The sequence below is a fragment of the Arvicola amphibius genome, chromosome 3, assembly GCF_903992535.2.
Source record: "Arvicola amphibius chromosome 3, mArvAmp1.2, whole genome shotgun sequence".
NCBI classification, from domain to species: Eukaryota; Metazoa; Chordata; class Mammalia; order Rodentia; family Cricetidae; genus Arvicola; species Arvicola amphibius.
The window spans coordinates 55,194,470-55,220,655 of NC_052049.1; the positions used below are offsets into that span (position 1 = coordinate 55,194,470).

The 26,186-nt window shown below is 38.3% G+C and overlaps 1 protein-coding gene across 1 annotated transcript in view; it reads left to right on the plus strand.

Annotated features, from left to right (window-relative positions):
* The window catches only part of Zfyve16 (zinc finger FYVE-type containing 16), a 48,625-nt gene that overhangs the window by 2,851 nt on the left and 19,588 nt on the right, over nt 1-26,186 (plus strand). Inside the window, exons 2-10 of the mRNA XM_038321757.1 lie at nt 7,399-7,507; nt 8,594-10,851; nt 12,332-12,428; nt 14,998-15,159; nt 17,641-17,783; nt 19,620-19,995; nt 21,363-21,485; nt 22,431-22,586; nt 23,234-23,458. Coding sequence (XP_038177685.1) covers nt 7,438-7,507; nt 8,594-10,851; nt 12,332-12,428; nt 14,998-15,159; nt 17,641-17,783; nt 19,620-19,995; nt 21,363-21,485; nt 22,431-22,586; nt 23,234-23,458 — 3,610 coding nt within the window. The 5' untranslated portion in view covers nt 7,399-7,437. The remainder of the gene's footprint in view (nt 1-7,398; nt 7,508-8,593; nt 10,852-12,331; nt 12,429-14,997; nt 15,160-17,640; nt 17,784-19,619; nt 19,996-21,362; nt 21,486-22,430; nt 22,587-23,233; nt 23,459-26,186) is intronic.

Here is a 26,186-nt window from a genome sequence, read left to right on the forward strand (position 1 = left end):
CTTTTTTCTTATTACTCTTCCCTGTTACTACCAATTTTTTGTATACAGTGGTTTTTTGTGTGTGTGTGTGTGGTTTTTTTTTTTTGGTTTTTTTTTTTGGTTTTTCGAGACAGGGTTTCTCTGCAGCCTTTTTTAGAGCCCGTCCTGGACCTAGTTCTTGTAGACCAGGCTGGCCTCAAACTCACAGAGATCCGCCTGCCTCTGCCTCCCGAGTGCTGGGATTAAAGGCGTGCTCCACCACCGCCCGGCTACTACCAATTTTATAAAACCATGAAGAGACTTTTAAAACCATTTTTAAAAGTGAGTATTATAAATTTGTTTTTGGAAATCTGAGAGTATATAAATGGGTAAGTTAATGAAATATCTCAAGTCATTGTTGGACAGGCAAAATGGCCTAGTGGGTAAAGGTTTGTGCAGCCACAGCCTGACAGCCTGAGGCGTTTGCTTCCAGGACACATGATGGAAGAACAGAATTATTCTGCTTCTTAAAGTTTTCATCTGACTTCCACACCCACACAAATAAATAAAAAAGAGTAAACAAGCAGCTTGTTCTCATGTACAGGAGATTTAAAAATAGTCTTGTCAGTGCTTCTACACATAAACTTTAAAATATAGAGCATATTGTACATTTTGTTTCTTCTAGTTATATTAGATTGCTAGACCAGAAGTACCTTCTGTTTGGTTGAAATGAGTAAATCCACACTTCAGTAGTACTTCGTGTTAAAAAGTATCAATGTAAAGTATTTGCATTGTCATACTTTTTACAAATTGTTGAATTATATTGTTTCCTGTACTTTTTCACTTTAAATAATATAATGCTTAGCAGTGTGTTACTATGTTGAGATGCTCTGTAAATAGATGTTCTTTAATGCAGTCTTTGTTTCGTTTTGTTTTGTTTTTTTAAACCCTCTGGATTTTACTAGTGAGAAACTGTTTTTAGAACTTTTGGTGATAGTTTTTATTTGTTTGTTTGGTTTTGATGTTTGAGACAGGGTTTTACTGAGTAGCCCTGGCTGTCCTGGACTCACTCTGTAGGCCAGGCTGGCCTCAAACTCAGATTCCCTGCCTATGCCTCTCAAGTGCTAGGTGTGTGCCACCACCACCCAGCTGGTAGTAGTTTTTTGTTTGTTTTTTTGTTTTTTAATACATTCTGTATTCAGAGATCCTTTACTCTTTTAAATATGTATGTACTTATTCACTTTGGTTTGTGACACATTGTATAACTCTGCAGTGCTGGCTGGACTAGAATTTACTATGTAGATTAGATTGGCTGCTCTCAAATTTATGACAATCCTCCTGTTTCTGTTTCCTAAGTGCTGGCATTACAAGCATATGTCACCACTCCTGGCCTATTTTTTAACCACTATGTTTAATTTTAATTTTTCAATTTTTGTTAAAGGGATAATTGGCATGATGCATTTACCTTTAATCCTACTACTCAAGAGGCAGAGGCAGACAGTTCTCTATAAGTCAAGGCTAGCCTGGTCTACATAGCAAGGCTAGCTAGAGCTACATAGTGAGATCCTATCTCAGAAAGGGGGTAGGGTAACCATACCCTACTTAAAGATTTAGATGATACTAAAGATGTATAATGAAAAGCCCAGTTACCCTTTCTTGTTCTTCTTACCCAGAATTCTACTCTCCAGAGAAACCATCTTAGTCTAGGCTCCCTCCGTGAATCATAGAACATAGAAAATGGTTTCAGCAACTATTTCCCAATCCTTCCATGGATAATACAAATAATAATAATACTTTACATGCCCATGAATGGAGTTAATTTGTTACTAGATGTAGATACCTTAGGGCAGTAAAGACCAATTCTCTCACAAAACCGAGACAGGTTGCTTGAGTGCCAATGACTTCAGATTTTTTTTTTTTAGCTGCCAGATGTTTAAGTAGCATATTCAGCTACCTAGTTATCTCCCCTCCTCACTCCCACCCTATTCTAGTTTAGGAACCATTTTGTGTCATAGTTTATAGGAGTTAGATTTGCTGCTTCCACTCTTCTTTTTGAACACTGCAATACAACATTCTTTCCCTGGTATTCTCTAGCTAGTTACTTGTTAACTTTGAGCTACTTTGTGTTTATATCACTATGTAATTACTGCTTTCCTAGAGTTACAAGTGACCTTATTTTTTTGTATCTACCTCTCATCCTCTCATGCATCTCATGAATGTATTTTATATACACTTTAACCCTGTGTAACTCTGACTGTCCTGGAACTTACTCTGTTGATCAGTCTGGCTTTGAATTCAGAGCTCTACGTGCCTCTGCTTCCTGAGTGCTGGAAGTAAAAGTGTGTGCCACCATGCATTATATTTTTTTAATGTGTAGTTTATATTCTTTGGGATTTTAACCCCTCAGACAAGATATGATATTCCCCTATGAGTAGGTTCCAGTGTATTCAATAATGTCTTTACTTTGCAGTCTCTCTCATCAGAGGTTGGGTGCTTAGCTTCTGTCTCTGGTCCTCAATATAGCAGTTTTCCTAGGCTACCGTCTATGTCTCGTATGAGTTCCATTTCTCTCTCTCACATGGAATAGCTTGTTTCCTAGACTCAAGCTTTTATCTTTCTTGGAGTCTCCATCATATTTGTAGACCATACGTTTAGGTATATCTAATCGATAGTCCAACCATCACACTTGGTTGATAGCGTCAGTTGTTACTTCTAGAATTTTAGAGGCATGGCTCCAGTGTTCTTTGTTCTGTTGTTACTGTTGAGAAGTATAATGCCAAATGAGAACCAATTCTGTTACTTCTCTCTAGAAACTTTTATATTTACTTCACAACACACTTTATATGATGGGTACTGATAACAACACTGAATATCGGGCTAGAGAGATGACTCATCAGTTAAGAGTGCTGGATACTCTTTAAGAGGACCTGGGTTCAATTCCCAGCACATGTGTGGCTCACAACTGCCTATAACTCCAATTCCAGGGGATCTGATACCTCTTCAGTTATTCATGTGTAATACTCATAGGCAAATCACCTATATATGTAAAATAACAAAAAAATGTGAAAAAAGACACTGAATATATGTGTGAACAAAGTACCAGACCCTATCCTTTGTATGTTTAAATTTCAGGGGAAAGTTACTCCAGATGGTAACAACAAATGTAGTAACTTCTATAATGCCCTACAGTGGCATAAAGTGAGTAGTTGCTATAGGAAATGGAAGAGTCCCGTGCTTGTGTTCCTTTTGCTGTTAAACACTTCCACAAGTCAGTACCTTTCCCCTTTCCCTCTGTTCCAGGTAGTGGCATCAGCATTTCATTCTGGGATCCCTTACCTTAAAGATCTTTTGGTTTTTGTCAGGTCTTACTCTCTAGCCCTGGCCTAGAACTTACTGTGCATCCTAGCCAGACCTTGAATATGCTGCAATCCTCCTGCTATAATTCAGTCCCTAGCGCTAGGATTATAGGCGTGAGCCACTATTCCTGGCTAGTAAATGTTGTCATTATGTGCATTGCGGTGTGTTCTTTGTGGTGTAAAGTTCTATGGGTATGTCCAGTTAGCCATTGCCGTATCACACAATAGCTTTATTCCCATGAAACATCTACTGGATCCACCCCTCTCTAGCCCTCCAGACCATTGGCACTCACTGGCATGTTCATTATCTCTGTAGTCTCACTTTCCCAGAATGATATGTGATGGGATCATAGAGTAAGTATAGATTCTTCTATTTAGCAGTATGTGTTTAGAGATAATTCCTATGCTTTTGTGGCTTGGTTAGCACATTTCATTAATATTATTCGTGTGGCAATCAAAGACATATGGTTGTGGTTGCTTCCACCTTTTGGTAGTTGTGAATGAAGTCACTCAATACATTCTCTTCCAAATGGTGATGTACACCTGTAGCAGAAGCACTGGAGAAGTGGCGGCAAGAGGGTCAGGAGTTCCAGGTCATCCTTGGGAAATATGACCTTGGTATATATCTATGTCTATGTCTCTGTCTCTGTCTGTCTGTCTGTCTGTCTGTCTGTCTGTCTATCTACCTGTCTATCTATCTACCTGTCTGTCTGTCTATCTATCTATCTATCTATCTATCTATCTATCTATCTATCTATCTATCTATCTATCTATCTATCTATCTATCTGTCGTGTTAAAGGCATGCTGGGCTAGATGAGACCCTGTCAAAAACCTAAAAAAATATAAACAATTTTTAGAAAGAGCAAAGCACTTGTGAGTACACCACAATGCATACACGAGTGCAGGTTGGGTGGTCTATACCTTAGACCCAGCACTCTTTAGTTTTCATTTTTCTTCTCATTTAGGGTAAGCTGGTTTTCCAATATAGTTTCCCAAATTGGAAGTTTAAACTGTTGATTTCAAATTTTGCTTTCTTTTTAATAAGTTCAGTTAATCCTGTTACTGTGTCTGATGAAAGAGCTGTTTTTCCTGGGTCCCTCCAGCCCCTAAGATTTCTGCCGTTGACTTATGATCAGCTGTTGTTCCCCTTATGTTCCTTCCTTATGGTTTTGTGTTCCTGTTTCACAGTTGTGTGGATGCTTCTTTCTCTCAGAATATGCTTTGCTGTTTTCTTAGTTCCTGCATTGTTTCTTCCCCCTCCCCCCTTTTATTGGCTTAATATCTGTGTTTTAGTGTACATTTCTGTGTATATTGGAAACAAGAGCTAACGGGCTTTATTGAATTGGGATGTGTCATATGTTTTTTGTTTTTTGTTTTTTGAGACAAGGTTTCTCTGTAGCTTTGGTGCCAGTCCTAGAACTAGCTCTTGTAGACCAGGCTGGCCTCAAACTCAGAGATTCGCCTGCCTCTGCTTCCCGAGTGCTGGGATTAAAGGCATGCGCCACCACCGCCCGGCTTATTGAAAATACTTCTGAAGTGTACCTTGCTTTAAGCTTGTGAGGATACTTGCAACTCTGAAATGACCATTTCTGTTTGGAATTTTGTTGTTTCCCTGTAATGTGCTTAAAAGTGTAAATTTCTGTTTTATTGTGATATAAAGTATTATTTTTTTATCTGTTCGATTTTTCATGAACTCTGAAAAAAATTCCTGGCATTTGCCTTCAAAGGCAATGTTCCCGTACTGCCCTCCCCTATGGAACGCTGTTCTCATCCTGATGTTGGATTTCTGAGCTTCTGTTTTATATTCATCTGTTTCTCGTTTCTCTGGGCTTCGTTTAGGCGAAATCTCTCATTGTGCTCTGCACTTCTGAATCATTTGAGGCTTAGTTTGTCTTTCAGTCATAACCAGTTCTCAAAAACCCTTATCTCACTCCTGTTCATTCTCTATTCCGGCAACATTTGAATGTTTTTAATTATCCTATACCTTTGTTTATATGTATTCTTAAAAATTTTGCATAGCTTTACTTTGTTTTACAAAAATGATAGTTGGCAACACTTTGGAAGTTTTTTTTGGTTTTTTTGTTTGTTTGTTTTTTAAAACAAACTAGTCATACATGATAGACAGCTTGAAGAACATAGTCTTCTACTTTCTGGGTTGATTTACATAGTTGCTTTTTAAAAATGTCATTTAGCTGTCTTTAGATGATTGGATTTCCTGCAGACAGTTAGCTTTCAATTTTGATTAGATCCAGACCCATGTTCTGTGTGCTGGTGTTCTTCCACACGATTGACGGTAAGCTGATGACTGGTTGCAGTTGCTGACCCGGTCCTAGCATCATGAGTTCCCATCAGACTTTTCCTCTAAAGTTCTAACATTTGTTGGTAACAATTGCTTAGTCCACTTATTGCGCTAGGAGCTATGAAAAGATTTTTTTTTTTTTTTTTTGGTTTTTTGAGACAGGGTTTCTCTGTGACTTTGGAGCCTGTCCTGGAACTAGCTCTTGTAGACCAGGCTGGTCTCGAACTCACAGAGATCCGCCTGCCTCTGCCTCCCGAGTGCTGGGATTAAAGGCGTGCGCCACCACCGCCCGGCCGAAAAGATTTTTTTTAAAGTTTAAATCCTTCTGCACATTTTTTACTGGAATTCTTACATAAAGAGCGTTCTCTTGGTAACTACTCTATTACCTGGAAGTGTATTCTGTAAATAAGTTAAGGATTAATTCTCCGCTAATTCTCCTTAATTCACTAATTTTCAGATTACTATTACCCTAGCAGCCCTCCCGAAGGTGGGGTTCTTTGGTTTTGAGCTTAATGTAATGTTCTGATTGCTTGGTTTTTAAGTTTTATTTGATTTGTTTTCAGTTCTGTGTGTTCTTCATTGTTTTGATGTTCACTCATCCCATTTAAGTGAGAAAGAACCCCTTAGCTTGGGTTCTTTCCTTCTGATGTTGGTCACTGGTAGAGTCTTGTCATGTCTTAAGCTCATTTGGTTTCTGCATCAGCTACTCACAGATCTTTTCATAAAGCCCATTCTAGTTTGCTGTGCTATATTTTTGTTTGTATATAGTATATATTACTTGACTTTTAACATTTAAGTATTTGTACCGTTTCATTGTTAATTATTCTTTGACTTGTGAATTATTTAGATAAGTGTTTTAAAATTCATAATACTAGATTGGAGAGAAGTCCAGTCAGTGAGAAAGATTGCATGTCATGCAGGGTTAGGACTTGAGTTTGAAGTTATTGAAGTCATAGTAAAGCCAGACATGGCTATGTATACCCGTGACCCCAATATTTTGGGACAGGTAGCTCCTCAGAGCTCGCTGGCCAGCCCACTTGGCTGAAATGATGGACTTCTAGTCAGCGAGAGACCTGTCTTAAGTCAGTGACGAGAGCGTGACGGAGGAAGATGTGCACGGTCCCCCTGGTCTCCGCTTGTATACTTATGTGCATGCAAGACACTCTCATGCAGTAGCTTATGTGCAGAGGTTGTGTGTAGAAGTTGGCTTTCTTTTTTTTTTTTTTTTTTTGGTTTTTCGAGACAGGGTTTCTCTGCAGCTTTTTTAGAGCCTGTCCTGGAACTAGCTCTTGTAGACCAGGCTGGCCTCGAACTCACAGAGATCCGCCTGCCTCTGCCTCCCGAGTGCTGGGATTAAAGGCGTGCGCCACCACTGCCCGGCAGAAGTTGGCTTTCTTGTCACTTTCATGAAGAGAGCATTTCCTACCTGTGTTATGGAAAAGAAGTAATTTCATTTAATTTTAGTAAATTAATTATTTTAAAATTAAATTACTTTAATTTTACTTATTTTAACTAATTAATTAATTAATTAGGTTTTTCAAGGCAGGGTTTCTCTGTATAACAGTCCTGGCTGTCCTGGAACACACTTTGTAGACCAGACTGACTTCAAACAGAGATCTGCCTACCTCCACCTTCTGAGTGCTAGGATTAAAGGTGTGAGCCACAGCGCTCAGCTTTAATTTTATTTTTTGTTTCTACTTGGATAGTTGTATTGGCGCAGAATAGATAGCATAATATTTGCCTGGTAGAAAATTAAATATAATATTGTACGTTTTATTTTCTAGACATACAAGAATTAAATTCTGAGTAAGCCTACAGGTAGAATGGACAGTTACTTTAAAGCAGCTGTCAGTGACCTGGACAAACTTCTTGATGATTTTGAGCAGAACCCAGGTTTGTTGGTTTTTCTACTTTTCCACTAAAATCTAAAATGTCCCTTTAACAAAATTTTATTTCAATCTTGGTCACATTGTTGTATTCTTTAAAAAGTTTGTCTATTTCATTATAACATATTAGTTTATTCTTATACCAGTAGGATTAATAGCCAGAAATAAAAGTTATTGTGTAGATACAAACTTAGAAGAAAACCTCTATAAGGAAGATCAAAGCAATTTGGTAGAACTCTGTAAGTTATGATGTCATTACTGTAAGAGATATTTCCTTAGAATGAAGTTAGGAAACGGGAGAGCTATACTAGCCAGATTTCTGTTGCTTTGATAAACACCATGACCAAAAGTGACTTGAGGGGGAAAGGGTTTGCTTCACCTTACAGTATATAGTCCACCATGAAGGGAAGTCAGGGTAGGAACTCAAGGCAGGAACTGAAGCAGAGCCCATGGAAGAGTGCCACCTAATGACTTGTTCCTTAGGGCTTGTGCCTTGCTCCTTTATACAGCCCAGAACCACCTGGCCAGGAGTCGCCCCACCACAGTGGGCTGAACCCCCTCACATCTACCCATTAATCAAGGTAATGCTCCACAGACTGGCCTATAGGCCACATGGTGGAAGCATTTTCTTAATTGAGGTTCCTCTTCCCAGATGACTCTGGCTGGTGCCAAGTTTACAAAAAGCCAATCAGGACAATGACAGAACAAAAGTAGCTAAAGATAAGATACCTCATCAGCCTTTCCGGTTTGGTTTATAACGTAGCTAAGTTATTGACAGCATTTCTGTCAACTTTTTTTTTCCTGAGACAGGGTTTTTCTGTGTAGCTTTAGAGCCTGTCCTGGAACTCACTGTGTAGACCAGGCTGGCCTCAAACTCACAGAGATCTGCCTGCCTCTGCCTCTCAAGTGCTGGGATTAAAGGTGTGTGCCACCACCACCCAGTACATTTCTGTTGTCTTACGACTGTATTAAGTAAAAACTAGAACAGTTCAGGGCAAATAAAAAGTTGATTGAAAGTCCTAGATAGCATATTTTTGTAATCTTTACTTGATTTGGGTCTTCTGAATAACCTTGTGTTTCTATTTTTCACTAGATAAACAAGATTATCTCCAAGATGCACAGAATGTATATATTTCTAACCACTGTACGGTTTCTTCAGAGTTGGCCTCTCCACAGTTAGCTTTCCTCTTGCCAAAGGACCAAAGATGTGTTGGTAGTTGTATCTCATCAGAAACGTGCTATGAAACAAATGAGACTTTCCTCAGCGAGAAAGCACACGAGGGGTTAACTTCTAGACAGAATGAAAAAAATGTAACAGGACTCGATCTTCTTTCTTCTGTAGATGCTAGTGCTTCAGATGAAATCCAGCCTTCATGTATGAGAAGATGTAGTAAGCCTGTCTGTGACCTGATAAGTGACACGGGTAACTTAGTACATGCCACCAACAGTGAAGAAGACATTAAAACGTTATTGCCAGACGATTCTAAGTCTAGTGTAGATGCTTTAATTGCATTGGATTCGTCTTCAGTTTCAGATATTCTCACTGTTTCTTCAGCCGACCATGGTAGCAATGCTGTTGGAGAAAAACAGAATGTCTCCAGCCCACAAAGCAGAGATTGTAGTAGGATTAAAGAATTGGATGTGAAGGTAGACACAGCACTTTCTGATTCTTGTAAATATAGTGGAACAGAAAATTTAAAGGATGAAAAGATCCCTAATGAGTTAGAAACAATTGATTTTGACATGTCATTTGCTTTGACTGAACAAAATTCTGAAACATCTAATGCCAAAGATAACCCACAGTATAAGAGGCTACCATGTGAGTCTTTAAAAGGTGATGGCTCTTTAGCAGAAGAGGGAGTAGGTGTGGCAGTCATAAATACAGAGTGTTCAGAAGAAGGAGGTAAGACAATTGCTTTGCCTTGTAATCTTCCAAAAAATGAAGGGATATGTCTAAGTGACACAGATTCAAAAGATGAAAATTTCAGGTTACCTGGCCCTCCCTTTCTGGAAAACAAGACTGCTGTATTCATGAAACAGTCTATAAACGAAGACTCAAGAAATGCAGGCCTTAAAGATAATAATGATATAGTCCAGGTTTCCTCTCCATCTTCACATGTTTCAGAGGAAGGTGCACCCTCTTCCCTGTCCTGTCTCTCATCATCTGGGTTTTTGTGTGGACCGTCAATTGACGATGATATGCATGGTGATTGTTTACCTCCTGATGAGTCTGAAGATCAGAAAGATGATGTGATGACTGTACATGAAGAAATACAGAAGAGTGCTGTTTTAGATGGGGAACTCTTTAGGGAGACAGAGCTTTCGAAAAAGGAGAAGTGTAAGGGCATATTTCTTCAGCCAGTAACTGAAAAGAAAGTGAATGGGAAGTTTGAACCTGAGCAGATGGTAATCAGTGGTGAATCTTTGGAATACCCTGAGGATACCAGCTCTTCCTCAGCTGCAGAGTCTCAAATGGCACTCTGTGCTTCAAATGCTCCAGAGTCTCCTGATGGATGTGAAGGTCTCACCTTTGCCAGCAGTGACATGGATGGGCAGGAGTTAGATTACTTTAATATTGATGGAAGCATGAGAAGTGGCACACTAATTAGTGATGCTGAACTTGATGCTTTCCTGAATGAACAGTGTCTTCAGAACTCTAACACAATGTCTTTTGAAGAAAGCGTAAGTGATTCACAGTCTCAGCTGAATCAGACAGATGTTAAAGGGTTAAAGGATGAAAATGCAGGCAATACATATTTCAATGCTGAAGCAGGAGCTGCTGGGGAAAATGGACGTGCTGTGATTTGTGAAACAGTTGATAAAGAAAACACCGAAGTGAATGGTGGTCTTTCTGTAGAAGGAAGCACAGTTCCAACTGAAAGAGGAATATCTACCAGTAAGTCTGACGTAGTGAATGAATTCCCAGTGCCCAGTATTAACACCCAAGCTGTTGGAGGGGCCAGACCTAAGCAGCTGCTTAGCCTTCCACCAGGACCAAGGAGTTCAAAGGAACTGAATAAGCCAGATGTTCCAGATGTTCCAGATGTTCCAGAAAGTGAGGCAAGCGTAGCAAATGCTATTGCTGCATCTGTTTGCTCTGCCGACCATATACCTGATTCTCAGGTTAGCTTCAATTCCAATTACATTGACATAGAAAGTAATTTTGAAGGTGGATCCAGCTTTGTAACTGCAAACAAGGATTCTCTGCCTGAAAACATTTGCAAAGAAGGCTTGGTTTTGGGCCAGAAACAACCTACTTGGGTTCCTGATTCAGAAGCTCCAAACTGTATGAATTGCCAAGTCAAATTCACTTTCACAAAACGGCGACACCACTGCCGAGCATGTGGGAAAGTAAGTTATAAAAATGTTGGCTTTTTATTATTCTTCCATGGTCCTGTGGATTAAAACTAGGTCTTCTCACATAAGGCAAATTCTGAGTTACTTCTCTGCCCTGTTAAGTCAGTGATTCAAAGTCAACCATCATAGTGCTGTGATCCTTTAATACAGTTCCTTATGCTGTGGTGACCCTCAGTCACTAAATTATTTTATTGTTACTTCATAGCTATAATTTTGTACTGTTAATGACTGTAATGTAGCTATCTGATATGTAGGTTGTCTGATAATGTGACCCCAGAGGTTCACAACCTACAGTTGAGAACTGCTACTCCAAGTGTTTATGCTCTCTAATATTCATAAATCAGGTGCTCTAAGCTTAGTGGATCCTCCTTTGTCCTCAAATACTTAATTTTAAGACCATTATGTAGCCAGTTTCCTGATCACTGCCTAAGAGAACACCAGAAAGCCAGTTGGCTTGTATAAAATGCCATACCTGACCTTGTTTGTGTTCTTATTGATGATAAAGGTGCTGTCTGCACACTCCAAGGAAACTGTCTTTAAACACTAGTGTGCTTTTTATTTAGCACTTTGTAGTAATATGTTGGGTTCAGATCAAACTACTATATCGTAGCAAAATAAAATATAAAAATCAGGTCTGTGTGAATTGTAGGCAAGCTCATTATCACTAGGATATATATTTAACTGCTACAGGAAGCTTTTTAAATCGTAGACATATTTATTAAAGTTTTATTGCCTTTTAGTGAACATAATGGATTCAAAAATATTAGAAATTTGATTATAAAATATAAAGTATTTCTTGTATTAGAGTTCTTTAGAAAAACAATTATATCTCTATATTCATTGATAAATATGTATATATGTGTATAATTATAAAGGGATTTATTAGATTTGATGATAGGAGGCTCATTAGTCCAACAGTGGTTATCTGTTGGATAGAGGCAGATAGTACAGTCACTGCCTCGTTCAAGACACCAGAAGCCCCTGAGAAAAAGCGGTGTGAAGGCCTGGGGTCTCTGGAGAACCGTCAGTGTGGCTGAAGAAGTTGGAGTCTGTTGTCCACCAATGATGGCAGCAGCGTAGACTCAGGAGGAATGCAGTTTGTCCTCCCTGCTGCCTTGCCCTTCCACCCTTACGCTTGCCAGGCCTCAAGTCTGTCAGGCAGTGCTGCTCACGTCCAGAGTTTGTCTGTCCCTCTGAGTTATCATTGTACTTGCCGATCATGTCTGAAAACACCCTTGCAGACATACCCACAGCTCCTGGATGTCTCTCACTCCACCTAATAGCGACAGTCAAGATTAACTATCATTTAAGTTAAAGAACGTTAAATAATTCTATTTATGATTATGGGGATTAGGAAAATGAATCATATAATAAAGAAAGTAGGTTTTGGCTTATTAGGTTTTGAGCTTCTATCCCTCTGCTTCTAATAAATATATTTGAGACAAAAACAAATTTAATATTTTGTATTTTATAGGTATTTTGTGGTGTCTGTTGTAACAGGAAATGTAAGCTTCAGTATCTAGAAAAGGAAGCAAGAGTGTGTGTAATCTGCTATGAGACTATCAATAAAGGTGAGTACTGACCTGGCATGTTGTCTTCCACTAAATGAATTATTACTAAGAGTAACTGGATTGTGACAGAGATAAACTTCTTTATTTTCTTAAGGCAAGGACCTAGTGTTGACTTATCTGGCTTAGGTGGGACATCCCAAGGCTTGGTTTCTCTTTTTGTTCCACTCTCACAATTAACACTACCAGTCTGGAAAGGAAGCGTTCAGGTTCTGGAGTGGCATTCATTACCTTTAACAGGTACCAAGTCCTTCGTGCCACATTTCACCCGCCTGCTGTCTCGTCGTCACTGTCATCCTCATCACCTTAGTTGAAACATTCATACAGGTCGTGCCAGTGCTATATTAATGTCATAAGGCAAGGTAGTAGTTCTTGTTCTTTAGACAATTGCTTGAAATGAGAGTGAAAGATAAGATATCATATATGATTTTATAAACTCATAGGGCCCCCATTCTGTTTGCACATTTTGGTCTCATCTTTTTCCATTCTTAGTTTTAGAATGTTACATGTGTGTGTTTCCCATTGTTTCTTGACTCTCTAGCTAGTTTCCATTTTCAGCAATGGTCTTGGTGTTCTTCTTTGAATTCCCACAGGTTTTGTGTGTGTGTATGTGTGCTTATATGTGTGTGTGTGTGTGTGTGTGTGTGTGTGTGTATGTGTGTGTTATGCTGTGCTTTTACCCCTAGATACATGTCTGATCTTTTGAGTAGTTCTTCATTTTCAAAGATTTGTTGATCATTTCATTCCCAACAAAATACTTGACCCTTTTTTGACCAGGCCAATGAACTAGCTCCTATTAGCCAGGAGAATAAATACCTGATAATAATTTGTTTTTCTCTTTTGAATGAAGATAAATTTTTTCAGCAATTCTCCAAAAAGCTCTGATGTGAGTCTGTTAGCCTCAGGTAAGCTGTTCTACTCCCTGCTGTTGACCTATACTCTGGAAGATAATAGAATATAATTAAAAGAAATATTTTTATGTTATCACCATTGTTTATGAAGAAGCTACATGCTTATAATTGTTTTTCTTCTTGCAGTGTATCTATAGCCTAGACAACAACTGCCGGGGCATTAGCCCAAGTAGTTTACAGAATTCAAATTAGAGCGAGTTCCCACATGAAAGCTCCTAATTAAAAAGCCATGGAAATTTGAGTTGATAGGTCAGATTTTGGAAAGACTATAGAGAAAGAAAGATATGCTCATTAAAGAGACTTAATAGAATAATGAGATAAAATTTTGGTCTATCAAAGATACAATGTAGAGGGATAGAAATGTAGATCAATGTTAGAGTTTTTGTCTCACATGTACAAAACCATGAGTTTAATTCTCATCAACACACACACACACGCACACACACACAAATGTGTTCTGGGATGAATTTATTTAGATGCCTGTTTTTGTTCTGTTTCAGTATCTTACGTAGTTTTGTTTAGGGAGCTATTAATGGTTTTATATATATTACAATAAAATATCAACTATAAGCTAGAAAATCATGGAAGTAATCATTTAAGCAATGTTATCAGATAAAAAGATGGCTCAAAGACTGTGAGGTAAATTCAGTGAAGGCCTGGAAGAATAGGTTGAATAGAGATGTTAGAAAGCTGCTGAGATCGTGTGCATTTCAGCATTGTGTGAATGCTGTCAGGTAGATTTGGAGTCTAGAATGTAGTAAGCACGTGCTGATTTTCCTGGTTAGCCGAAGCAGTTTCCAAGAGCGCTGTCATTTGGTGATATTAAGAAGACTGTAGCAGTGATAACCACTTATGAGCATTCAGTTTGCAGAAGTGCTGAAGATATCATTGTCTGAAAAAGTGTTCAGTGCTATTCAGACTCTATTCTGTATTCTGGAGCTCCAGCAGAGAACAAAATAGATGTTCTGCTGATGTGGAGTTTTGAATGTGGAGATAAGGAATAGTAAACAGAGAAGCCATCAGATGGTACAAGACAGACAGAAACAGGACAGTGGCCATAATGCTTTATGATAGTATGATAGGGACTTCAGTGGGAACTTGAAGGAAATAGACTGGATCTGTGTGAGAACAGTCTAGGCAGAGGGCAGCATAGACTTGCTTAACCTGAAGAACAAGAAGGCACAGGTCCCTGGCTCATGATGAGTCAGTGGGTTGTACTGAGAGATGAGGCCAGGGGTGTAGAGCCCACGTGGTCTGTCATTCAGACAACTTAAAGTTTTACTCCAATTAGAAAGCCATAAAGGATTTAAACTGAGTATTAAGGAAATATTACTTAGGACTTAAAGAATAACTCTGGAGTATGTTGCTAGTAGAGCCTAGGAGTAAAAGGGCCACTCATACTCAATGAAGATGATTTTTCTGTAGTAGATATCAGTATACACTAATTAAAAACATTGAAATACTTCGTCTGCTACTTACCAGAGTGGAGTGCTGCTACCTAGAGGAGCCTGTGCTAGTCACTCGACATCTTTGCCAAGTACACTTTCTCTTGATTGGCCATTTATTTCTTTACCTTACAACTTAAAAAATCAAATATTTATTATAGCTTACCTGGAAATTTAAAAACATGAGTTTTTAATACTCTTCTTTCCCCTTTATAGCTCAGGCATTTGAAAGGATGATGAGTCCAGTTGGTTCTTGTCTTAAGTCTAATCATTCTAATGATTGTGCCACCACCCAGCCACTTCAGGAGACCCAGACAACCAGTATTCTTTCACCTACAACTGTGCCCACCTCAGCACTGAAACAGCCGAATGCTGAAGGTAACCAGAGCAAACTGCTGTACTTTACACCTAAGATAAGTTATTCTAATGGAAATGCTCTCGCAGTCAGGGTCTAGACAGGAAAGAGAAACCAGCTCAGCATCAGGAGGGATTTATACAGGGGATTGGCTAAACATGTATGGGTGGAGGCTGGAAACTTGCTCAGGAGTCTACCAGACAAGTAACTACAGGAAGCAGCTGCCACCACTAGAACTGGGGGGACAAAAGGGGAGAAGGCAGTAAGTAGTAGCTCTCAGAGAAGGGGTGCCTGGTGGAGCCTAGCTCTCAGACCTGGGGGTTGGGAGTTAAAGCACCATGTGACAATCTGTGATCTCTGGGAAAATGCCATATGATAAATACTGGAAGCATCAAGGGGGTCTCTTATGTCTAGTTCTCTGGCAACAGAGAGAGTCTAGATTTGATGTTCAGTGTGATAAAGTTACGGGATATGCAACATTTCTTCTTTTTCTCCTCCTCCTACTGCTTCTACTGCTACTGCAGGGATACTGCAACAAGGAAACAGGACAGAACGAATCCCTTCCCTTCCCTTCCTTCCCTTCCCACATTTGCTCTCCCTCTCCCACCACTCCCTGCCTCTGGCAGTGATCCCAGCCGGTTAGCAAGCAGACCAAGAAGGCTAGGATTTCTGCTTGCCTCACTTCCAAGCATAGCACCCAAGAGCTCAGTGTAGTATGGGGGACTTGAGGTCTAGGGATAACAAATGAATAGCTCTTTAAAAACTTCTCCTTAATTGTATATCTTACGGCAATAGCAAGCTATTATCTATTTATTGTCTTTAGTTTTTAAGACTCAAGCTAGTGTCAAGGTTCTGAACTCAAGCAACCTTCCATGAGTCATAGGTTACAGACATGCACTACCACAAAAATATATTTAAAACCTTTGAATTATCTGCTATTGTTCTAGCTGTGTCCATTTTCAGTCTTATATAGGGCCAGTATATATTTACAGACATTTGTTTTGGAAGCAAAGGCTGTGACATTTTATAAAGTACCAGAAATATCAGTTAAAGATAAATTTGATTCTTTTTGACATTGTGTGTGTTGGGGGGAGGTTAGATTATCATTCAATCGCTATTTTTTATTTATAATCATATCTGAGCAGAGATATAGTTATGAAATTGTGTATTTTAACCCTAAAGATAATAAATTTGTGTTTAAAATGATTTGTATGTTCTCAAATCAACAACCTAAATTATCAAACTTTCATAAATGTAAGAAAGGTATCTTGTTTAATACACCCATTAATTTAATAAACTCATGTTGCAAATACATATACATAATTCCAACTTTTTCCATGTTTTCTCCATTTTGAAAAGTAGACATAAAACTACTTGTGTTTTTATATTGTTCTAAAATCATCTGACTTTAATTCTCTTAACCTTTCTGTCTGGATACTTTCTAACGACAACAAAAACAAGTATTCCTGCTTATAATAGACATTTTTCCCAGATTTGAGAAGAAGCAGTAATGAGTGTTAGGAAGGCTTTTAGTTAGTTCTAAGAACTAGCTTTTGGCCTATATTCTAAGAACTACAGTGTTACTGTTTGCATATTAAGTGAAATACAAAAGTCTCTTGAATACCTAAGTGGTCCACTTTCCTTTCCTTCGCTTTTCTTTTTGTTATCTGTATGATTTTCTTTGCTTATCTGTTATGCTCTGATACCTGCTTTTCATCCCTGCACCTTACTCAGCCCTTAAGTTGTCTTCAGTCACTGCTTGCTATGGTATGGATGTGACATGTCCCCAAAGATGATGTGTTGAGGGCTTGGTCCCCCAGTACATTGTTTAGATGCCAGGCATTAGGGAAGTGATTGGGTTCTAGGGTTCCGAGCTAATCAGTGAGTGGGACTAAAGGTGGGGCTTCGCTGGAGGAAGTAGAGCACTAGGGGTACCTCTGGGAAATCCGCATCTTGTCCTTTCCTTGTTTTGTGTCTTTCTCTGCTTCCTGGCCACCAGGGTGGGACCAGCTCTGCTCTGCTGCATCTTTTCCACCATGGTATTCTACCTTGTCAAAAGCCCATGGAAACAGAGCTAAGCCACCTTGGACTAAAACTTTGAAACTACGAGTCAGAAAACTCCCTGTTAAGTCATTTTCTCAGTGGTTTCTTTTGTCGGTGGAAAGCTGAGTTAGCATGCTATGCCATGCATCCCTTCAATAATAGAGGGCTTGTGTCTGCCCCACTGTCCATAAAGTATAATACTTCTCCTTTCCTTTCAGAGCAGGTGACTTCCGGGGCCACAGCTGGTCTAGGGCTCTTTCTTGAAGTGAATTAGATAGGCATGGACTTTGCTCAGGGTCCATGAATTATGGAATCTATTTTTTGTAGGATTCTGCAACCCTGAGAATATAGGACTTGTCATGAATAGCAGAAGGATTCTGAAAACACTAACTGACCTGTCTGGAAACGTGTCACTGCAGTGTTGCCAAACTAAAACAGTTCATCTTTCCAACTCATTTTAGGACCGTGTTCCAAAGAGCAGAAGCGAGTGTGGTTCGCAGACGGCATACTGCCTAATGGTGAGGTTGCTGACACAACCAAACTGTCATCTGGAAGTACAAGATGTCCTGATGACTGTAGTCCTGTGTTACCTGGTGTACCCACAGTAAGGATCTAAATAGCTTATGCTACATAAATTTTATTTTGTAGATGCTTTCTCGTGTGATTATTAGTGTGCTTATCCTCTGGATGCCTTGAATTTGCCTAGAGATCTGTGTGCGCATGTTTTGGTGTATTGTGCTTCCCACATAGCACTTTGCAAACGGCATTAGTTATGAGCTGAAGACTGTGGGCAGTGTTGATGGAGCAGGCCTGTCAGCCTCATTTATCCAACAGCTCAAAGTGGTCATTAGCCTTTTTTAGGAGTAAAGTGTTTCTAATGCTTTTCTTTAGATACTGTGTTATTGCATACCTAGTAAATTACGCTACAGTGTAAACATAACTTATGTACTCAGACTTGCTTTACTATGGAACCTGGATTCCCTAAGTCTGAGATATGCTTGGATTAATGTTGTTAATAGAGTTTTTACCCTTTGAAATACTTATTTTAGTTTTAAATTATGTGTCTGTGTGGGTATGTACATGTATGTACAGGCGCCCACAGAGGCCAGAAGAGGTTATCAGATTCCCTGGAGCTGGGGCTACAGATGGTTGTGAACCACCCAGTGTGGGTGCTGGTAATCAAACTCTGGTCCTCCTCAAGAATAGCAAGCTCTCTTGACTGCTAGCGATTTCTCCAGTCCCGGTTTTACCCTTTTTAATATTGTTTTGGCAGTGATTCTCAATTTTTAAACAAAAATCTCAGAACCTCTTTGTAAGCTTTAAATGTTACAGAGAACCTCCAAGATTATAAAATTATGTAGGTTATATGTAATTATAATTATTGTTTTTAAAACTAAGATGGAGAAAACTAAAATATTTATTAATTAAACATAATAGACCTATTTATAAATTATATAATATATAAGCCAATAGGATATACTATTTTAAGAAAAAGAATATTTTAAAAGCCAGATCCCTTCAGTAGGGAGTGGCACTGTTTCAGTTTGTACTCTTCCTGTGTAGTGTAATGTAGTGTAGTGTAGTGTAGTGTAGTGTAGTGTACTCTTCCCTGTGTAGTGTAGTGTACTCTTCCCTGTGTAGTGTAGGGTAGTGTACTCTTCCCTGTGTAGTGTAGTGTAGTGTACTCTTCCCTGTGTAGTGTAGTGTAGTGTAGTGTAGTGTAGTGTACTCTTTGGGTTCTGTCTCTCTGAAGGATGTTGTGGACTTCAGCAGTCCCTGGACTGCACTTTGAGAGTCATAATTTATTTTAGATTGATACTAATTTAATGTTTTCCGTTCATACAAGAAAGTGTTTGTTGGTGATAGTTCTGCTTCCATTCGCACTCTGTACCAGGTGTAGTAGAAGGTAGACACCATCTGCAAGTAACAGTTCTTCAGCAGACACAGCTAGTTACCAAAGATGTGTATTCTCAATCTTGTTCCAACAGAATGGAAGTTTGAAACAGACTATAAATGTCACTCAAGTCCATGACCTCTTAATACTTATTTTGCAAGGTTTAAAAGAGGAAGAGGTTCTGGTGAAGATGACCAGCAGCTTTTTCTGGGTGGTTGCTAGTGTGGACTCTGCTTCCCAGCCATTCCTCTGTGGGCCCCCTCCATCCCTCCAGGCTGTTTTAACTGCTACAAGAGGGAGGAAGCCTTGAGCTGAGCTAAGTTAGTCACTATGTAAGGGGGCACAGCCAATTAACTAAGCCCTGTGCTCCTTAATGTGGTATACCCCTGAACTCAATCAAGGAAGCCAAATGGAAATTTAACTTAAGAATTTGGGAGCCTATATTAGTTTCTTTTATTTTTATTAAAATATGTTTGGGTATAGAGGTCAACCTTGCACTCTTGAACAGAGAATATGGACTGATTTCTTTTCCCCCCTATTTTACAGGTTGTAAATAAAGTGGATCATACCCATTCTGTGGTGGAAAAGCCGAACAATGAAATAGGAGATCTCACGAGAACTGAGATAACCCACAGTCCTGTTTCTCAGGTTGTACCTGTGGAAAAACTGCCTCTGAGAACAGGCACTGAAGGCTTGCCTATGCCTGGCCCTTTCACACTAGAAGATGATGTTTTTGTGGACAGCGAGGAGCCATCTACTTCTGCTGCTGTGCCTGCTCACCCTGGTTCGCCTGTGGCTAATGTCTCAGATTACAGATTACTGTGTAGCATTGCCACGCACGTCTGCACTAAGATTAGTCTTCTACCTGAAGACGAGGTTGGTCTGCCACCCCTTCTGACCACATCTGGAGAAGAGGGACCAGGTAGGATAGTGGCTGCTTAAAACTGGGCAGGAATCCTTGGTTTTGGTTTGTCGAGAAAAGGTCTGTGTAGCTGTGGCTGTTGTGAAATTTGCTGTGTAGCCCAGGCCTGTGAGAGGACAGGGAGCTACTATATCCATCCTGGGGAAATAACCTTTCTCAAAGAACACATTAATTCTGTTTGTAGTACAAGAAATGCATTTTAAAACTTTTTTTATGATATATAAAAGGGTGATAACTTTAGTTTATAGAAAGTCTTATTTATACAAAACAAATAGAAAACTTTTTATTGCATATGGGTCTCTGACTTAGGATGAATTAAAATCTAATACAGTGGGTAAACTCATCAGAAATGTTTCTCTTTGGGGTTTTAACTCTAGCTTGTGTGTGTGTGTGTGTGTGTGTGTGTGTGTGTGTGTGTGTGTGTGTGAGTGTGTGTGTGTGTGTGTGTGTGTGTTAAGAAGGATTGTTTCCAAAGAAATAGCATTAAATTCAATGGCAAAAATAGGAATTTTAGGCCATCATTTGCTACCTATTTCATGTATGACTTTAAGCATGTTATTTAGTTTCATTGGGTCTCCATTTTTCTTGTAAGAAGAGAAATGAGCTGAGCTGAAGATACTGTGGTTAACTCCCACCTCAGAGTCGCTCCCTAGGGAGATGCCCGTTGCCTCAAGCTTTATATGACATTTGAAACACAAGCTTGTGGGTTGTTGTTCACAAGCTAATGTAGAGAGATGAAGCTTGCTAGTGTTGTGTTGCCTGTAAGAGACATTCTGTAAGCTGACCTCTGCAGAGACAAGAGTGTTTTAAGCTCTGTTTTTGAAATACTGTGCATGTTTTCTGGTGGCTGTCGTTTTGTTTAGCTATGGCTACCTGTCACTGATATCATGCATATGGCAGCAAGCAGCATATGAAACACGAGTGTAGACTCTTCAGAAATTAGAATCCACTGTGATGTGTGATGTGTGTGAGTGCCAGTGTAGGCCACAGCATGTGTGCAGAGTCTGAGGACAACTTGGTGGGCGAGGCTGTCTCCTCCGCCGAAGGTTCTAGGGAATCAAACTTGCATAGCCAAGAAATTCAACCTACTACGCACTTTGGCAGGCCCTAGAATCCAGTTTTGATAAAGATGTTTTATTTTATCTTGAAAGTACACAAAAAGTATATGCATATATATCTGAGGTATAGCTATTTGTTATGTTAGGAAGGTAAAATGAGTATGTAATTATGGAACAGAGTGGTAATTGGTTTCAAGAAACATGTTTGTTTTGTTTAAATTTAATCAGTCTTTTATAGATTTATATACTTTTCATCATACGCATATTTGAGAGAATAATTATCCTGATTAATATATGTCTGCTGTTTAGTGCCTGTGATACAAGAACATCCATCTCATGAGCAGATCATTTTGCTTCTTGAAGGTGAAGGATTTCCTCCTGCCACATTTGTTCTCAATGCTAACCTACTTGTGAATGTCAAGTTCGTATTTTGTAAGTAGAAATTCAGTTTTCTGATTATTTTTCAGTAAAGATATCTAAAGTAATTATATTTTCATGTTACATTTTTATTGACAATAGTGAAAAATAAATAGATTGAATTTTTTTCCAGTCAAATGTGACTATATATAATTTTAGCTAATGGTGTTTGGCCTCCAACTTGAGGCTCTTCTGACTCTACCTCTGGAGTGCTGGGATTACAGGCATGCTCAGCTTAGTCGAGGCGTTTTGTTTTGTTCATTTCCTTCTCCCTCTCTCCCTATTATACCTCTCTCCCTTCCCCTCTCCCCATCTCCCATGGTTAGTCAGCCTAGGGCATCATGTATGGGAGCTAAGCATTCTGCTGCTCTGTTGCCTCTGCAGTCTAGCTGAAGGGCATTTGGATGTTTACTGTTAGCTGTTATCCTTTTAAATAAATTCCACTATGGTAAATGGAATCATGGCTTGGTAGCAATAAAGACTTTTTCCTCTTTTCTTCTCGACACAGAGAATCTCTACATATCCCTGACTGGCCTGGAATTCACTGTATTGATCAGGCAGGCCTTAGACTTAACAGCAATCTTCTTTCCTCTGTCTCTCAAATGCTGGGCCACCACATTTAAGGCATTTTAAAGTCAATGATGTGACTTAATTAAAATAAGTTAAGTAAATAAATTATCCTCAATAATAAATAATTTTTACTACTCAATAATGCATTAATCTATTTTTCCCTCTGAAACAAATACAACTCTGGCATTTTAGTGCATCTTTTACATTAAAGTTTCTTACTGTTATTTCTTGACTCCTACAATAATCTTTGGTCTTTTCTTACATGGATCCTAAAACACTTAAAGTTTTTATCAAGAGAATTTTAAAAATTTGATAAATTGTATGTTTTCAAAAGTTTTAATTTTTAAATTTAAATATGATGTTTATAATCGTATGTCATTTTTCCTCAAGATGCCTCAGATAAATATTGGTACTTCTCAACCAATGGATTGCACGGCTTGGGACAGGCAGAAATTATTATCCTGTTGCTATGTTTGCCAAACGAGGATACAGTTCCTAAGGACATCTTTAGACTGTTCATCACCATATACAAGGATGCTTTAAAAGGTACACTGTTTTATTTTGAACTGCTGAGACTAGGGGATGGAGGAAGTAGTTAAAGGCATTTATATTTCAGTTATGCTAATTGTACCAAAGATGTATTTTGTGAAGAAATTAAAGAGCTTAATCCCCATTAATTTCCTTAAATCTAGACTTTTATGTGATTAATGTCTCCACATAGATTTTTTTTCATTTTAAAAATGGAAATACCTTTTGCTTCCTTGATTTTTTTAATGTATCTATATTCTTATCATCTGTACTAGATGTAGGGGATGATTTTTCTCATTGCTGTGCACAAAGGAGAAAAACAATTAGGAATGGAAACATTTTCAAATTTTTAATTACAGCCCCCAACCCAATCTCCAGGAGTGGCTCAACTCTGTGCATAGGTTTCACCAGGTTCTTCTCTTCCTCCCACTCCTTTTTAATGTTTTCATGGTGCCATATATTAAATCTCTAGGGCCTTGAGGTAAGTCATTCTACCAAAGAGCTATACCCCAATCTAAATACAGGCTTTATGAGTAAAAATACAAACAAAACAAAAGCATATTGCTTTTACTTAAGATTTATATTAGGGCATTCAATCTCAGAATGTTTCATCAAAATAATAATTTAACAATTTAAAATATTTTTATTAATAATATTATTTCCAGGAAAGTACATAGAAAACTTGGACAACCTGACCTTTACTGAGAGTTTTCTCAATAGTAAGGATCATGGAGGGTTCCTGTTTATTACACCTACCTTTCAGAAACTTGATGATCTCCCAGTACCAAGGAGTCCTTTTCTCTGCGGCATTCTCATCCAGAAACTGGAGATTCCTTGGGCAAAGGTTTTTCCTATGCGCTTAATGTTGAGACTGGGAGCAGAATACAAAGGTAAGTTTGAGAATAATAAGATATCATATCTTCAGATATACTGATGATGAAACAATAGATTCAGGAAAATTATTGAAGTAATTTTTACTAAATTACTAGAACTACTTTGACTTGGTGGATTTTTAAATTTTCAAGACAGTCTGGCTGTATCAGGTTAGTGCGATAAAGCCTGTGTGCTGTGAGCTTTCAGGATGCTCATAAATTTTATGTAACTTAGCTCACAATTTAGATTTTTTCAGGATGCTCATAATTTATATATAACTTAGCTCACAATTTAGATTTTTTTCAGGATGCTCATAAATTATATATAACCTAGCTCACAATTTAGATCTAATTTTTTTGAGACAGTCTCATTTAGATGAGGCCGCTCTAGGCCCTCAGACCACTTGAAGGTGATAATGCTCTTGAACTCCTGATTCTTCAGCTTCTCTTCCCAAGTGCTGAGGCCACAGGCCCACACCGGCATGCTTGATTGTACTTTTCTATTTCAAAAGAAAGCAAAGTTCTTTACATTGTTACCTTTGTTGAAGTTTTCTTAAGACCATATATTATTGAGAGTTTATCTATGCATTAGGTAAATTAGTGTGTGTGTTGTTGTCGTTGTTGTCTGTCGCGCCCCCCCCCCATGTCTGCATCATCAGTACAAGCAGTGTTTCTTAGATGGAGTACTGTTGTGTACTTGCTGATGTAGTCAAAGGTTTCAGAGATAGTGGTTAGAGATGGTGGCTGCCTTTTCCTCTCTTGATTTTTATATTCCCAATGGTTAGCTAATTATTCAAAAGTGCTATAGAATATATCACTTAAATACATGCTTTTGTGTGTATTTACATGCCTGCTTTTGAAATAACTACAGACTTTTGTATATGGTTATTTTTGTAATTTCCAAATTGTTTCTAATGTTAAACTTTAAACATTCCTTTGTTTCTTTATTTCTGGATTTTCTAAAGAAGTAATTTTTGTTAATCTACAACATATTATATCTAACTACGAGGCATGTGATTTAAATAATTTAGTAGTTTTATATTGGAGACAATTTTGTTTTGGGAAAAATAAAAGTTATTTCTATTTCAGAATGGGCAGTTCTGAAAGATAATTTGTTTTAATCCTCTGTTTGAAAAACTGTTAAATTCTAACTTTGATGATAGGCATTTCTTATTATTTATTTAAGAGTTAAGCATTTGATTCTGTTATGAAGAAAGTTAGCTTTAATCTCAGGTTTTGAATATAATTCCAAGAATTTGCAGCATTTTACTGAGCCAGCATTTTCTTCATCCGGTTCAGTTTTTGTTGCTGATAAAAGTATTTGGATGCTGTCTTTTTTGAAGATTAGGGCAATATACTAGTTAATCATCAGTCTGTAGGCTTGGCCAGTAGCTTGGCCAGTAGCACTGAAAAATGGTAAGACTAGTTTCCCTACAGCGATGTTTATTGTGTGGTAACATGAGGAACTTCTCAAAAGATCACAGCGCTAAAACTCAAAGCTGTGTGATAGTGAAGGGAAGAATTGTCAGTGGAGATTAACTAGCCTCAACAGTGCCCTGTATGTGTTCTGTTGTCCTAGACCTTAGGGAGACTGACACCGAGGCTAATGAAGCTAATGCCTGTTTACATATGACTTGGAATTTTTTAATGGAATATATATGTGGGAAATTCAGTAACAAAAGTTAAAGTCCCAAGATTAAGGATGAAAATCGCTTTCTCTGATCAGTGACTACCTGTTTAAACATTATTCGTAAGACGGTAACACGGATAGCATGTCATTCTAAGCAATAACCTATTCAGTGTCTCAAGTAAAATGACCTCTAATCATTACAGGATGCACCTCATTCATGAAAAGATAGGTGAAATCGAAGCACTTTTATTAGTCATGTCTTTTAACACTAATCATGTTTTTACAAGTCTAGACCTTCTATTGTCCAAATAACTTTGGAGTTTTTTTTTAAAGATTACAAAATATATTTGTACTAGCAAGGATGTGGTGCTCTGACTCAAGGTTATAAAATAGTGCCAGATGTGCAGTGTCTCTTAGAAGTTGAAGGAAGAATGTTTGTACAGTAGATATCAGAAATATTAGATCTTATATCAGAAATATTAGATTGCTTATCTTAAAAGCTGAGAGCCTAATGTTAAAAACGTGTCAATTCTTTGTCATCATAGAAAAAGTCTACCCCTTTTGTCAGCGTAAGGGTCCTTCTGTGTTGGCTGCAAGATGTCTTCTTTTTAGTCTTCTTTGTTTATAGTGTGCACCCTAACGAGAGAGTAGACATTCAACAAGGTGCTTGTTTGCTTCCTTCTTCTGCCCTGGATCCTTTGACTATTTATGTTCTTTTTATCATCGTGACCTAAGAACTATAAAAATATATGATCATTTTTTGAATTACCACAAAATAATATCGACTGTAATTATCTTTAAAGTCTCTAATTTGGGCACTAGGATTATAATTGAGTGGTGTAGTGCTGACCTAGTATGTATAAGACTCAGGATTCAGTCCCCAACATTACAGAAGAAAACATCAAAATGCCAAGTTTTTTCAATTTCTCATTAAATTAGAAAAATTTTATAGAGGTCAAAGCAATTATTGTACTTTTTTCCATTGAAAAGTTTATGGAAATAAAGCATTAAATGCCTCAGAATCAGAAAAGCATACTTTCAAGTCTTTTTCCACAGTTAAATGAGCATGTTTCTTTGTCTCAATTTTCTTACCTGTAAGTAGGTGTCAACACCCAT